Source organism: Hemicordylus capensis, chromosome 9 (genome assembly GCF_027244095.1).
Source record: "Hemicordylus capensis ecotype Gifberg chromosome 9, rHemCap1.1.pri, whole genome shotgun sequence".
Taxonomy (NCBI): Eukaryota; Metazoa; Chordata; class Lepidosauria; order Squamata; family Cordylidae; genus Hemicordylus; species Hemicordylus capensis.
This window is the reverse complement of record NC_069665.1, coordinates 29515598-29527876: the sequence shown is the minus strand read 5'-3', so window position 1 is coordinate 29527876 and position 12279 is coordinate 29515598. Positions and strand designations below refer to the sequence as shown.

The 12279-nt window shown below is 47.3% G+C and overlaps 1 protein-coding gene across 4 annotated transcripts in view; it reads left to right on the top strand.

Moving 5' to 3' along the window:
- Nucleotides 1-12279, top strand: part of KIAA0513 (KIAA0513 ortholog) — a 53332-nt gene that overhangs the window by 35711 nt on the left and 5342 nt on the right. For 3 of the 4 annotated variants that reach the window (XM_053271095.1, XM_053271096.1, XM_053271097.1), the window contains exons 3-12: nucleotides 107-206; nucleotides 1385-1458; nucleotides 2429-2499; nucleotides 3311-3518; nucleotides 4551-4585; nucleotides 4873-4957; nucleotides 5244-5321; nucleotides 5896-5925; nucleotides 9928-10008; nucleotides 11120-11214. In XM_053271095.1, the coding sequence (XP_053127070.1) occupies nucleotides 107-206; nucleotides 1385-1458; nucleotides 2429-2499; nucleotides 3311-3518; nucleotides 4551-4585; nucleotides 4873-4957; nucleotides 5244-5321; nucleotides 5896-5925; nucleotides 9928-10008; nucleotides 11120-11214 (857 nt within the window). The remainder of the gene's footprint in view (nucleotides 1-106; nucleotides 207-1384; nucleotides 1459-2428; nucleotides 2500-3310; nucleotides 3519-4550; nucleotides 4586-4872; nucleotides 4958-5243; nucleotides 5322-5895; nucleotides 5926-9927; nucleotides 10009-11119; nucleotides 11215-12279) is intronic. The other variant, XM_053271098.1, reaches the window with a different exon arrangement.

The following is a 12279-nucleotide window of genomic DNA, read 5'->3' as shown; positions in this document are numbered from 1 at the left end:
GCAAGATTTGATTGGGGGGATGTCGTGCCCTGCACTCTTACTCCTGCAGGGCTACACTGTGTGTTCAAATGTATGCCCTTATGGGGTTTTGTTTTTGTGATTCCAGAGAGGAATTTGACCAAGAGGAGAAGGCCAAGTTTGGAGAACTCTGCAGTGGAGAGAACGCCAAAGGCAGGGAGTGGTTTGCAAGATATGTGAGCGCCCAGGTAAGCAGGAGGGGAGGGGAGCAGCAACGATCCCTTTTGCTAAGCAGGCTCGGCCTTGGTTTGCATTTGGATGGAAAATTCCATGTGAGCAATATTTGCTTCCCTTGAGGGATGGGGCTATAGCTCAGAGGGAGAACATCTTTGCATGCAGAAGGTCCCAGGTTCAATCCTTGGCAGCACCTCCAGGTAGGGCTGGGAGAGGCTCCTGTCTGAAATCTTGGAGAGATGCTGCCAGTCAGAGTAGACAACACTGAGCTAGATAGACCAATGGTCTGGTATAAAGCAACTCCCTATGTTCCTGCGCTCTCTTGGGTTGCCATGTTTCTCCTTGGAAGGGTTAATTCTGCCCACTTCTCCATACCAGCATTAAAAACTTTGTTGCTGTCTGCTGCAGTCATTGATTCCAGACTGATGATTCTAAGGGAGGAGAGCTGGTCTTGTGGTAGCAAGCATGACTGGTCCCCTTAGCTAAGCAGGGTCCGCCCTGGTTGCATATGAAAGGGAGACTTGATGTGTTTGCTCTGTGAGAGATTCCCCTTTGGGGATGGAGCTGCTCAGCATTTCAGAATTTTCTTTAGTTAAAATGCTGCTGCAGGGCCAGCCTGTCCAATGTGGACTGGCAAATTACCTCCAGCCTCAGAGGCATGATGCCTCTCAATACCAGTTCCAGAGGAGCAATAGCGGGAGAGAGGGCATGCTTTCATCATCTCCTGCTTGTGGGCTTCTCAGAGGCATCTGCTGGGCCACTGTGTGAGGCAGGATGCTGGACTAGATGGGCCTCCTTGGACCTGATCCAGCAGGGCTGTTCTTTAATTCCAAAACTGCTATTGAGGTTTCTTTGGGTGGCTGCTTCTTTTTATTTCTCTGCTTGCCCGCTTTGTTCTAAAGCACAGTCTGTGTCTTTGCTTCCACCGCTTAATTTTTTTTTAAATGATTGCAATGGTTGAATTGGAAAATGAGGGTGTGTCCAGAAATATATTTCTTTATTGAAATTTTCTTATATACCGCCTCCAAGTAATTAAAATAATAATAATTAAAGGGCAAACACCTGGTGAAACAGGGCGCTGGACAAATCTGGGGGCGGGGGAGAGTATTCCATAGAAGAGGGGCGGCCACAGAGAAGGCCATCCTACAGGCCAGAAATACATAAATTCTGTTTGCCATTTCTGACTTCACAGCGCTGCAATTCCAAATGTGTCTCGGAGCAGACCTTCTATCGACTGGTGCAGTCCTTCGCCGTGGTACTGTTTGAGTGAGTAATGCAAGGGGCGGTAGTTCCGTAGGACGATCTTGTTTTGCATGCAGGGGTTGTGAGACTTGGGTCCCCTCATCGGGCATTTGTGGCTGGGCAACATGGGAGCTGACGTCCAACAACATCTGGGGACCTGAGTTGGAGAACCCTTGAAGGCTCTCAAGCGGCAGGGTTGGGAATAACCTCTTTTTGAGATGCTGCCTGTCTGAGTAGACAGTACTGGGTAGATGAACCAGTTATCTGACTGGGTGTAAAGTGGCTTCGTCTCTGGAGCATCCGTAGCGATGGTAGAGCATGTGCCTTGCATGTGGGTTCAGTCCCTGGCAGACATCACCCCTGTCTGACCATCTTGGAGAGCTGCTGCCAGTCAGAGTAAACAATACTGAGCTCGATGGACCAGTAGTCTGACTCACGACAAGGCGATTTCATATGTTCAGTATTCATCACCTGAACTGAATAGTAGCTAATGCTATTAACAAATACTACTACTACTGCTACAGATATTTATATATTGCTTTCATTAAAGCGATTTACATTGATAAGTAAATCAATAAGATGGCTCCCTGTTCCCAAAGGGCTCACAGTCTAAAAGGAAATATAAGGCAGGCATCAGCCACTGCAGGAAAGCTGTACTGGGGCTGGAGAGGGACAGTCGCTCTCTTCCTGCTAAATACAAGAGAGCCACCATTTTTTAAAAGGTGGCTCTTTGCTCAGTTAGCAGGCGTGGGGGCAGGGGGACCACTTTTTTCACTATAGCAAGGCCAGTCTGAGAGACAGTAACGTATTCAGGATGGTCTGTGGGTGACCATCCTGGGGATTTGAACTAGGGATTCTCAAGAGCAGGATTCGCCTGCCATGATTCCCCGCCCCCTCCCCAAAAGAGCCCTGTTCTGAGTAATTGTCTGGGCATCTGGTAGTGCTGGCTTCCTAGTTCACCATCTCTCCCCTTCGCCACTCTTTCCCCTTTCAGGTGTTACCAGATGGATGATTTCAGCCCAGCGAAGAACCTGATGACGATGTGTTTCACCTACTACTACATCGGTAAGCAGTTCTTCCCACTGCTGAGTGCCTCTTCCTTGTGCAGTCATGTGATGTATCTGGACAAGCTGTTTTATCTTGGACAAAGGTCTGTGTGTTTATCCTGGGAGTAGCATCTTTGGCAGGGAGGAAAGTTCCTGAGCTAATTTGCATGGCAGATGGGAGGAGATCTGGTCTGGTGGTAACGAGCATGAAGCGTCTCCTTTGCTAAGCAAGGTGGATGGGTGATGATGTGTGTGCTTTTAAGATATTTCACTTAAGAGATGAGGCTGTAGATCAGTGGTTAGAGCATCTGCTTTGCATGCAGGAAGGTCCCAGATTCACTCCCTGGCAGCATTTCCAGGTAGGGCTGGGAGAAGACTCCTGCAACCTGAAACCTTGGAGAGCTGCTGCCAGTCAGTGTAGGCAATACTGAGCTAGATGGACCAAGGGTCTGAATCAGTCAGCTTCCTAGGTTTGTTCCTTTCCTTCCTGTGCTTGCATCTGAAACATTTCGCAAGCAACTTCTGAGGTTGCCAGAGTGGATCGTTGCAGGCCAGGCATCTGTGCTTGAATGGCAATATTGTTGTTTGCAAAACTTTGCAAAATGTTGAGTTATACCTTGGAGCATTTTTGATGTGTGGTCTCCAGGAAGCCTAATAGTTTGCGGCTTCTCTCTAATCATGGGGGCTAGTAACTTGCTCTCAAAACAAACCCACACACGCACACCTGAAACTCAAGAGAGGTGGGCGAATAAAGCCAGGGTCTGTGTGTCATGGAGCTTTAGGAGCTGTGGAGATATGTTGAGTTTCCCGCTTGTGTATCCCTCTGATAGGTAAGCCACAAGCACTACCCTTGGATCCCAAGGAGAAGCCAGCTGGAAGCATTGATTCCTACCTGAAGTCGGCCAACAGCTGGCTGGCTGAGAAGAAAGACGTTGCAGAACGGCTCCTGAAGAACACGTCGGCAAAGACCGAGAACATGAAAGGCTTCTTTGGCAGCTTTGAAACAAAGCTGAAGGGACCAACGGCGAGGAGAAATGAGTGAGTTCCCTTTTTAGAGCTTTCTTAGAGTTCTGTCTCGCTCGGAATCCCTCCAAATCACCATGGTTGAGACACTGTACTTAACCTGGTGTGATTAGGGCGCCCCCCCCAAAACACAGTAACTTCTGTCTTTTCTGAGGTTTGTTATTTTTGTGTGTGTAGCGCCATCTGTGTGCATGGCACTTTACAAAGAATAAGGGGACAGGTCCCTGCCCCAAGGTTCTTACAGTCTACAATCTGACAGGAGCAACAGGAGAGGAATGGGGCAGAAGATGTGTGCACCCAAATCAAAGCTGAATTGAATTAATCTGTAATAGCTGACATCCTTGGTTCCTTGGCTCTGATAAAGAACTTATAATGTACTCATCCGCTTTCATGGAAGAGTGGGAACAGATCATACTTTGCCCCAAGATTGTGAGTAGTGACCTATTGGACCCAGGCCTTGACAAATTGTCTTTGGATCCAGGAACCAGTCCCAAAATTTATTATTGTTATTATTGCATTTTATATCCCGCTCTTACTCCAAGGAGCCCAGAGCGGTGTACTACATACTTAGGTTTCTCCTCACAATAACCCTGTGAAATAGGTTACGCTGAGAGAGAGAGAAGTGACTGGCCCAGAGTCACGCAGCTAGTATCATGGCTGAATGGGGATTTGAACTCGGGTCTCCCCGGTCCTAGTCCAGCACTCTAATCACTACACCACGCTGGCTGCTTGACAAAATTGCCAGAGTTAATGATGGATGTTTTGTAGGGGAAACGTAAATGGACTTCTCTTTAGACCCTTGACAAAAGTAACTTACTTAGAACAACACCAAGGTTGCCTGGGACAAATAAAGATTTTGTTGAATAACTCTGGCTCTGACTAGTCTACTCCAGCTGCCACAGCTAAATTTCTTGGGGCCATGGCTCCTTGGCACCTGGGATTTGTCCAGCCCTGCCCTGTCCAATCCATGAGTTTGGAATGGGGGCTGATCTACATTTGGATACCTCCTTCTGCCTGCCCCAGTGACTCCTGTTTGTTTGTTTCCAGGGATGGCGAGGAAAAGCCAAAAATCCAAAAGTCAGGTAAGCAGACCCTCACCGTGTCTGTTTTGTTATATTTAAATTGCAGTTAAATAGTTTTGGGGGGAAACATGTCAAGCTTTTCAAGAAGGTGCAGGCAGGAATCTAGGCAGGTTCTGACCTTGGCTGGCTGTAGTGGGATTAAACTCGGATCATCCTCAGCCACAGTAGATTGTGGAGTAGATTGGAGATGATGGGGGGGTTGTACCGAGGGGCCGGGGCCAAGATGCCCCACCCCTGATCTAAAGGGTGCTCGGATCTCCCTGATCGCCTTTCCCCTCCCTTTGCAGTTTCTCTGTACAGTCCTGAAGAGGAGGAAGAAAAGGCCGGAGAGAAGATCTACCTGTACATGCACCTGAAGCAGCAGCCCATCTGGTCAGTCCTGCCTCTTGAGTGCTGCCTGGCAGCGGGGAAGGTCCCCGGGCCCCATCTTCCCGTGGGGCTGGCCATAGCGCTGCATGATGGGAAACGGGCCCTTTCACCCTGTTCCTCCCTTCTCCTATTTTGCCCATGGAAGCACACTTGGAAGTAAATTTATGGCCATGTTTGCACAAATGTATTGCCTTTTGTGTTTTTTTGCTTGTTTTTCTCAAATTTGTAGACTGCCCCAAACCTCCGTCTCTGGGCGGTTTACAGAGTCCTGTCCTTCCTTGTTTTACAGGCATACCCTGAGATTTTGGAATGCGGCTTTCTTTGACGCAGTGCACTGTGAGAGGCGGAAGCGGTCTCCCACCACCCGGTAGGGATTTGGTGACCTTTTCTTGCAGCAGAGGAAGGGATGAGGGGATGGGTGTTGGTGGGAAGACCTGCCCTTGCTTCATACGCAAACACTTCATTTTGTCTCGTGTTCCTGGCTTATTGAGACCACAGGCGGAGCACTTTGCTCCTGTCGGTTGACTGAGGGCCAGTTCATTATACAGTTAATTATAGAAGCACTTTTGGGCGGAAACGGCTGTCTGTAGAGAGGAAGGGCAGACTGTTCCAAGCGCCATAGAGAACTGTTAGCAAAAACAAACCACAAAACTCTGTTGACTTCAAGCACAGCGACTTGGCTGGATAAGAACGTCCGAGGGGGAGGCTGGTGGACAAGAGCTTAGCTCAAGAGGAGGGGGAAGCATTTCTTCCAACTCTTGTACTGCTTTGTGGGGTGGGAAGGGTCAGAACTAATTTCTCTCTCTCTCTTTCTCTTTTGCCTTCTGAACTGTTTTTCCTTTTTTTGTCGATTCTTCCACACTTCCTCTCTCTCTCCATCCATATTTTTGCATGATCTTTAACGTGTAACCTTCCGTTGGCCCTTTCTGCTGCCACTCCAGAGGGAATGCTGGAGAGGAAGAGGAAACGAGGTGTGTCCGTCTGCCTTTTCTTTCCTACTTTTCTCTGAATGGTTTTGCCGCTGGCTCTCTTGGGGTCCAAAAACTTGCCCCTGGAGTTGCTTTGTCACTCTGGGTATTAGCTGAGAATCGAGAACCTCGCTGGGGCAATAGGGCAAACCCAGGCTCAGAAATTGAACTGGGGTTTTGTTGCCAAGTGGATCCAAACTAAACCAGAGCTGGAGATGGCTGGTTATTTTTTCAGGAAGCCGAAAGGTATGTTCAAGTGGACACACTCTGGATAGGAAGCGGAGTTGTTGCAGAAATGCACTTTGTGCTTTTTTGTTTGTTTGTTTCGTGGGTATTCTCTCCTCCCCAGCATTGACCTTGGAGGGCAGGGGGAACCAGTTCTCATGTTGGGAGCAGAAGTTGGCTGTGCTCTCTGCTGATTGGCTGGAGATTTCCCAAGCTCACCTCCCCACAAGCAGTTTTTCATGATCTTTGGAAATGTTTTTATGTTTGCATTCTAGTTGCTTTTTACATTTACAGAACACAATCAAGTCAATGCAACAGAACCAGGAAAGAAACACATGGGCAGAGTAAAAGAGAGAGAAACAAGTACAGAAAATATCATTTTGCAGTACAAATCAGAATATAACAACTGAAGAAATAATAAGCGTTATCAAGAAATTATGCAAAATGGTTGCAGACCATTTAAGACTTCAGAGTATAAAGTTGTCTAGTATATATTATATATTTTATGGGCACCCTTCTTGGTTTCCTACAATATGCTTTAGCTGTGCCTGTAAACTAAGAACGTTTCCCTTTTTTCAAACACTCAGTTTTATAAGATGATGGGGAGAGGCACTAAGCATTACATTAGATAAATTTGCAGACAGTGCTTTAAGACACAAACAAATCTTCCCTAGCTCACCTGAAGCATGAGAAGACATGCAAACCAGACATCTCAATCCGCACTTGATTCACTGTCAAGTCTGTCAAAAGCTTTGGAAAGACAGAGGGGGTTGGGTTTGCCCTGAAAGGAGAAATTTGCACCATGTCCTCTTTCTAAAGCATATCTGCAAGTAATTAAAGGCAAAGTAAAAAATTGCTGCTCATCTGGCACGGATAATAATAATAATAATAATAATAATAATAATAATAAAACAACTTTTATTTGTTAGCCGCCTCATAACAAATTGTTCTCTGGGCAGCTCACACCAGAGGATTAAAACATACAATAAAAACGCATAGCACATTAAATCATAACAGACAGAAAAGAAAAGAAAATACAAAATACAATACAAAGCAGCTTGGTATATGCTTCATTCACTGTTTCTGGTGAACAGGTTTGGTAGGTTTTTGTATTACTTCGAAAACCTGCCAATCCTGTCTGAACAGATGTGACCGTGAGACAAAATTAGTGGGTGTGCACACTGTGGGAAGCAAAGCCTCCCTGGAACCCCTTTCAGTTCTCTTTAAAATTGTCTGTCTCCAGCCTCCGTTTGCTAAACTGGCAATGGCTCCATATAGCAACGACTTGATTCCCCTGCAGAGTCCATTAATTTTGTATGGACTCTGCACAGTGTCAGAGCCCACCCCTGCCATCTCTGCATAGTGGGTGGGATGCTTAAGCAAGCGTAGATCCTCTCACCCTTTTCCACGTCGGCAACCATGGTAAGTTTTTGGACACCAGTCCCTTTTCCATCCTATAATGTCTTCTGTGCAACGGTCTTCTCTGGACTTGCTTCCCTCCTCTTCTGTTTCCTTTTGCTTAATGCCTCTTTGGAATGGCGGTGGTGCTTGGAGTGTGGGCTCTCCTTCCCCTTCCATTCTTCTGTGACTCTCTCAAATATCTGCTTGCTGGGCGTGTGTGTGTGTGTGTGTGTGTGTGTGTGTGTGTGTGTGTGTGTGGTGGTGGTGGTGGTGGTGGTGTCCCCTTCAGTGTGACAGTTATTGTGCTTCAGAGGCTGTGGGACTGGCGATCTTTTCCCTCCTTTTGTGACAGGCTGGCAAATGGCTTGGAGTGGAATTTGGAGAGGGGGTTTCTCTCTCTGCACCTGGAGGGCAGATGCAGAGGCAGAAGGAGAAAAGTGCACACATGCATGCCCCCCCCTGCCCTCCGCCACGCTTCTAGGCCACAGAGGATGGTGCCCCAGACTTTGCCTCTGTGTAGGGCATCTTGTCAGGAAGAGAGTCTAAAGAGGGCCTTGAAATGGTGAACAGCCACATGGGCGTTGGGGGTTTAGGCTGTGCGTCAGCAGCCAGCTCTGGCCAAACGCCGAAATGCAAGGGGGACCAGCCGTGCCACCGAGGTGAAGCTGGTTCCTTGCACTCATAGGCCAGGGTGGGTCGGCTGATGCATCTTCGCCTCTGCAGAAACTTCCGGGGCAGGTTTGCAGACTGGTTTGGGCAACTGGGAGACTTGTTTCTGCTAAGTGGAAAGATGCCTTGAACCTTCATCTTGTTCTCTGACTTTGCCTCGTCCCATTCCTGCTACGTGCATCTCCTGACTCCCATGGAGAATAATTCAGGGTTGCCTTATCTTGAATTTCCTGCCCAAGGATCTGTCTGCCAACATCTGTTCCCATCTTCCACGTGCAATGCTGAATTTTGCTATTTCTGCTGCTTTCCTCCTCCTCCTCCTCCTCCTCCTCCTCCTCCTCCTCCTCCTCCATTGATTTCCATCTTCCTGTACTTTCCCCTTCCCACTTTTTTACTTTTTCTCTTCTTGACATATGTAAAACTTTGATGTATTCTTTTCCAAAGTGTCAGAATCCCTCCAGTGGGAGGGAGTTCCAAAGTGTCTGGGCCATCACCAAAAAGACCCTGCCTCCCAGTGGATGCCCACCTTACTTCCACTGGCACCTGAAGCAGAGTCTCGGATGTAAGAACAGAGGGTGGGAAGAGGCACATGGGGTGAAGGTGACCCTTAGGGTGCCTGGGTCCCAAGCTGCTAAGGACGTTAAGAAATAGGTCTACTAATTTTAAAATGTCCACCGGGGCAGGGGGGGTGGGGTATGTGAAAAGGAGAAGAGAAGACACTTTATCTACCTTTGCAGATATGATTGGATCTGAGTAAGGAAAACTTCCATTGCCATTGCCTCCGTTTCCCTTCTGTGAAATGGAGTGGTCTGCCTTTACAGAGCCAGTGTAAAGAGCAATGGTCATGTGACCCTGCAGACTGACCCTGCAAGGAAGGCCATCTCATTCCTTTTCAGAGAAGAGGAAATGGAGGCTATGAGATGGTAGTTCACACTGCAAACCAAATCTTGTTCCAAGTTGTTAAAGGAGGCAAAGTTGGAGCGGGCTTTTAATGGAATCTTAAGTTTACGTGTTTCCCTCCCTGTGTATCCCCCCCCCAACTGCATTCCTTGCTGTGTGCACACTTCCCTCCCTCCTTGCAAATGTTGGCTGAATTAAATGATTCGAAAGGTTGGATATGTGATGATGATGGCAACAGAGATCCACTCCCTTGTCTGCTGAGCAGCTTCAGCTCCTTTTGAAATAGAATAACAAGCAAAAGGCATCACAGATGCAAAAATCAAGGCCATAAAATAAATGGAAGATATAAAGGGAGGGGCCGTAGTTTAGTGGAAGAGTACCTGCTTTGCATGCAGAAGGTCACAGGTTCGATCCCTGGTTTCTCCAGGTACAGCCGGGAAAGACCTGCCCGAAACCCTGGAGAGCTGCTGCCAGTCAGTGTCTGACCTATACTGACCGGGTCTGACCAGTGGCTGGACTCTATAAGGCAGCTTCACAGGTTCATTTTATATATTTAAATAATTGCAGCTTTCAGTGTTATGCTCTAATATATCATCAGAAGTTGGCAATAAAGCCCATGGCTTGTAGACAGTTGGGTCACCCTGTCAGTCATGGTCTGCTCCCAGTATGGAACAGGAGGTGGTGAAGTATGAATACTTTATCCCAGTCCCACCCTGCTTCCATCCATTCCACCATTTGGGCAGACACTGGATAAACACAAATGCATCCATAGTCATTTCCTGTGCACAAGATATTTTAATGTATTTGCAGGGAGAAATGGTGCCACATGACCCAAGAAGAGCGGGATGATAGCCTGAGGTTTAATGAGAATATCACCTTTGGACAGCTGGGGTAAGTATACAAGTTGGCCTGTATGGCAAAGTTTTCCCTGCCCGCAAACAGCTTTGTATGTTCCCCTCTGGCATTTGTAAGTTTGTGGAACTCACTGGCACCAGATGGTGTTGGTAGTCGCCAACTCAAATTCAGAGCTGGTGTGGTGTGCAGTACCTAAGACAGAGACAGTCAGAAGGTAGATGGGGATCAGCTTCTGGACTTCTGTGGTCAGTTTCAATCTTGTTGGAAATTCTTGTAACATAAATAAATACTGTTTTGTTGTTGCTTTACTGCTGCTTTTATTGTGTTTGAGTGTAGTTTTATCTTCATATCCTTATTTTGTACACCACCCTAATGCCCTTGGATGGGTGGTAGAGAAATTTCAAAAATAAACGAATTAAAAACTTGGCAATGTCTTTAAAAGAAATTTAAAATCTCAGAGTAATTTGCTGTAGCTCAGCAGTGGCTTCTGGTTCCCAGTCCAACAATGTCAAGTAAAATTGCAAGTAAACGACGGAAATCTTTTTTGCTAATGGCGTCTTTCTCAGCCTCAGTTTCCCTGACCTGTAAAATGGGTATATGACTTGGTGGCTTTTGAGCATGTATTTGTGCGGCTCTGCTGGCCTGCCTTGGAGTTTTCTCCTTTGAGTCCCTGATCTGCAGTGACTCAGATTGTGGCTTAGGGGCTGCAGAACGGACTCCCCTGAGACACCAATTTTGCACCTTGCTCCAACTGGTGGATAACAGTTTTCTAGTCCAAATGGAAATCAAAACTAAAGTAGGTTCCTTAAGCTGGAAACTAGCCGCTGCAAAGCTAAGAAACTGAGGTATTAATCAAGAAGGTCTTTTTTTCAAATCCCCCCTTTGCCATGAACTCACTAGGTCTCTTGAACAAACACCGTACTTCAACTTGGGTCCTCGTCATGAGGGTGCTAACACTGGCCCACCTGACAGGATTGTTGCAGGGATTACTGAGGACTAGTGTGCTGATGTTCTGGAATGAACTCTTGTCAATGCCTGGGTGGTATTAGAATGTCTAAAAAGGAGCAGCCAGATCACACACTCAGGTATGGGGTTCGGTCCAGCAAAGCACATTCTTACGATGCTCTTATGCCTGTTTTCTCACCAGCACCTTCACTCACAACATGTTGGCTTTTGGGCTGAACAAGAAGCTCTGCAATGACTTCTTAAAGAAGCAGGCTGTAATCGGCAACCTGGATGAGGGTAAGCACACGCACGCACACACACACACAGGCAAGCTTGTTGGGACATTTCCTTGCCGAGAATGAGTCCTCGGTGACCCTTTGACTGGCAGAAGGTTCCAAGTTCCCTCCCTGGCAGCATCTCCAAGATAGGGCTGAGAGAGATTCCTGCCTGCAACCTTGGAGAAGCTGCTGCCAGTCTGTGAAGACGATACTGAGCTAGATGGACCAAGGGTCTGACTCAGTATATGGCGGCTTCCTATGTTCGGCTCTCTGGCTGTTGCTGGACTTCAACTCCCATAATCCCTAGCCACAGTGACCAGTAGTTGGGGGTGATAGGAGCTGGAGTCCAACATCTGCAGGAGGGCTGCAGTTGTTCAGTCCTGCTTTAACTACTACCAGCCTAACTGTCCCAAACATTTTGGTGCTTGAGACTAGGGGGAAAAACCCGGAAAATGGCACCCCCTTGTGGTAAAGACATAATAATGAACCAGATTTGGTTGGACTCAATTTTCTGCTGTTTAGTAGTACTGCAAAGTCAGCACGCTGCTGTGCTTTACATAGGAACATAGGAAGCTGCCATATACTGAGTCAGACCATTGGTCTGTCTAGCTCAGTATTGTCTTCACAGACTGGCAGCGGCTTCTCTAAGGTTGCATGCAGGAGTCTCTCTCAGCCCTATCTTGGAGATGTTGCCAGGGAGGGGACTTGGGACCTTCTGATGCTCTTCCCAGAGTAGTGGCTCCATCCCCTGAGGGGAATCTCTTCCAGTGCTCACACTTCTAGTCTTCCATCCAAATGCAACCATGGTGGACCCTGCTTAGCTGAGGGGACAAGTCATGATTGTTACCACAAGACCAGCTCTCCTCTCCTTTATAATAGACTCGCTTCTCTTCTCTTTCTGCACAGTGTCTTGTGGCTTTCCTCATCCTTGGGGCTGAGAAAATAGTTTCTGGTAACCTGGAAAAGTGCATTTTTCTCCATTGCTACTTCTATGTGACCTTATGATCTCTCTCACCAGCTAGACAAATCATCTGCAATCTCATAGTCTCCTTTTTTTTAAAAAAACCCAAAACATCTTTATTTC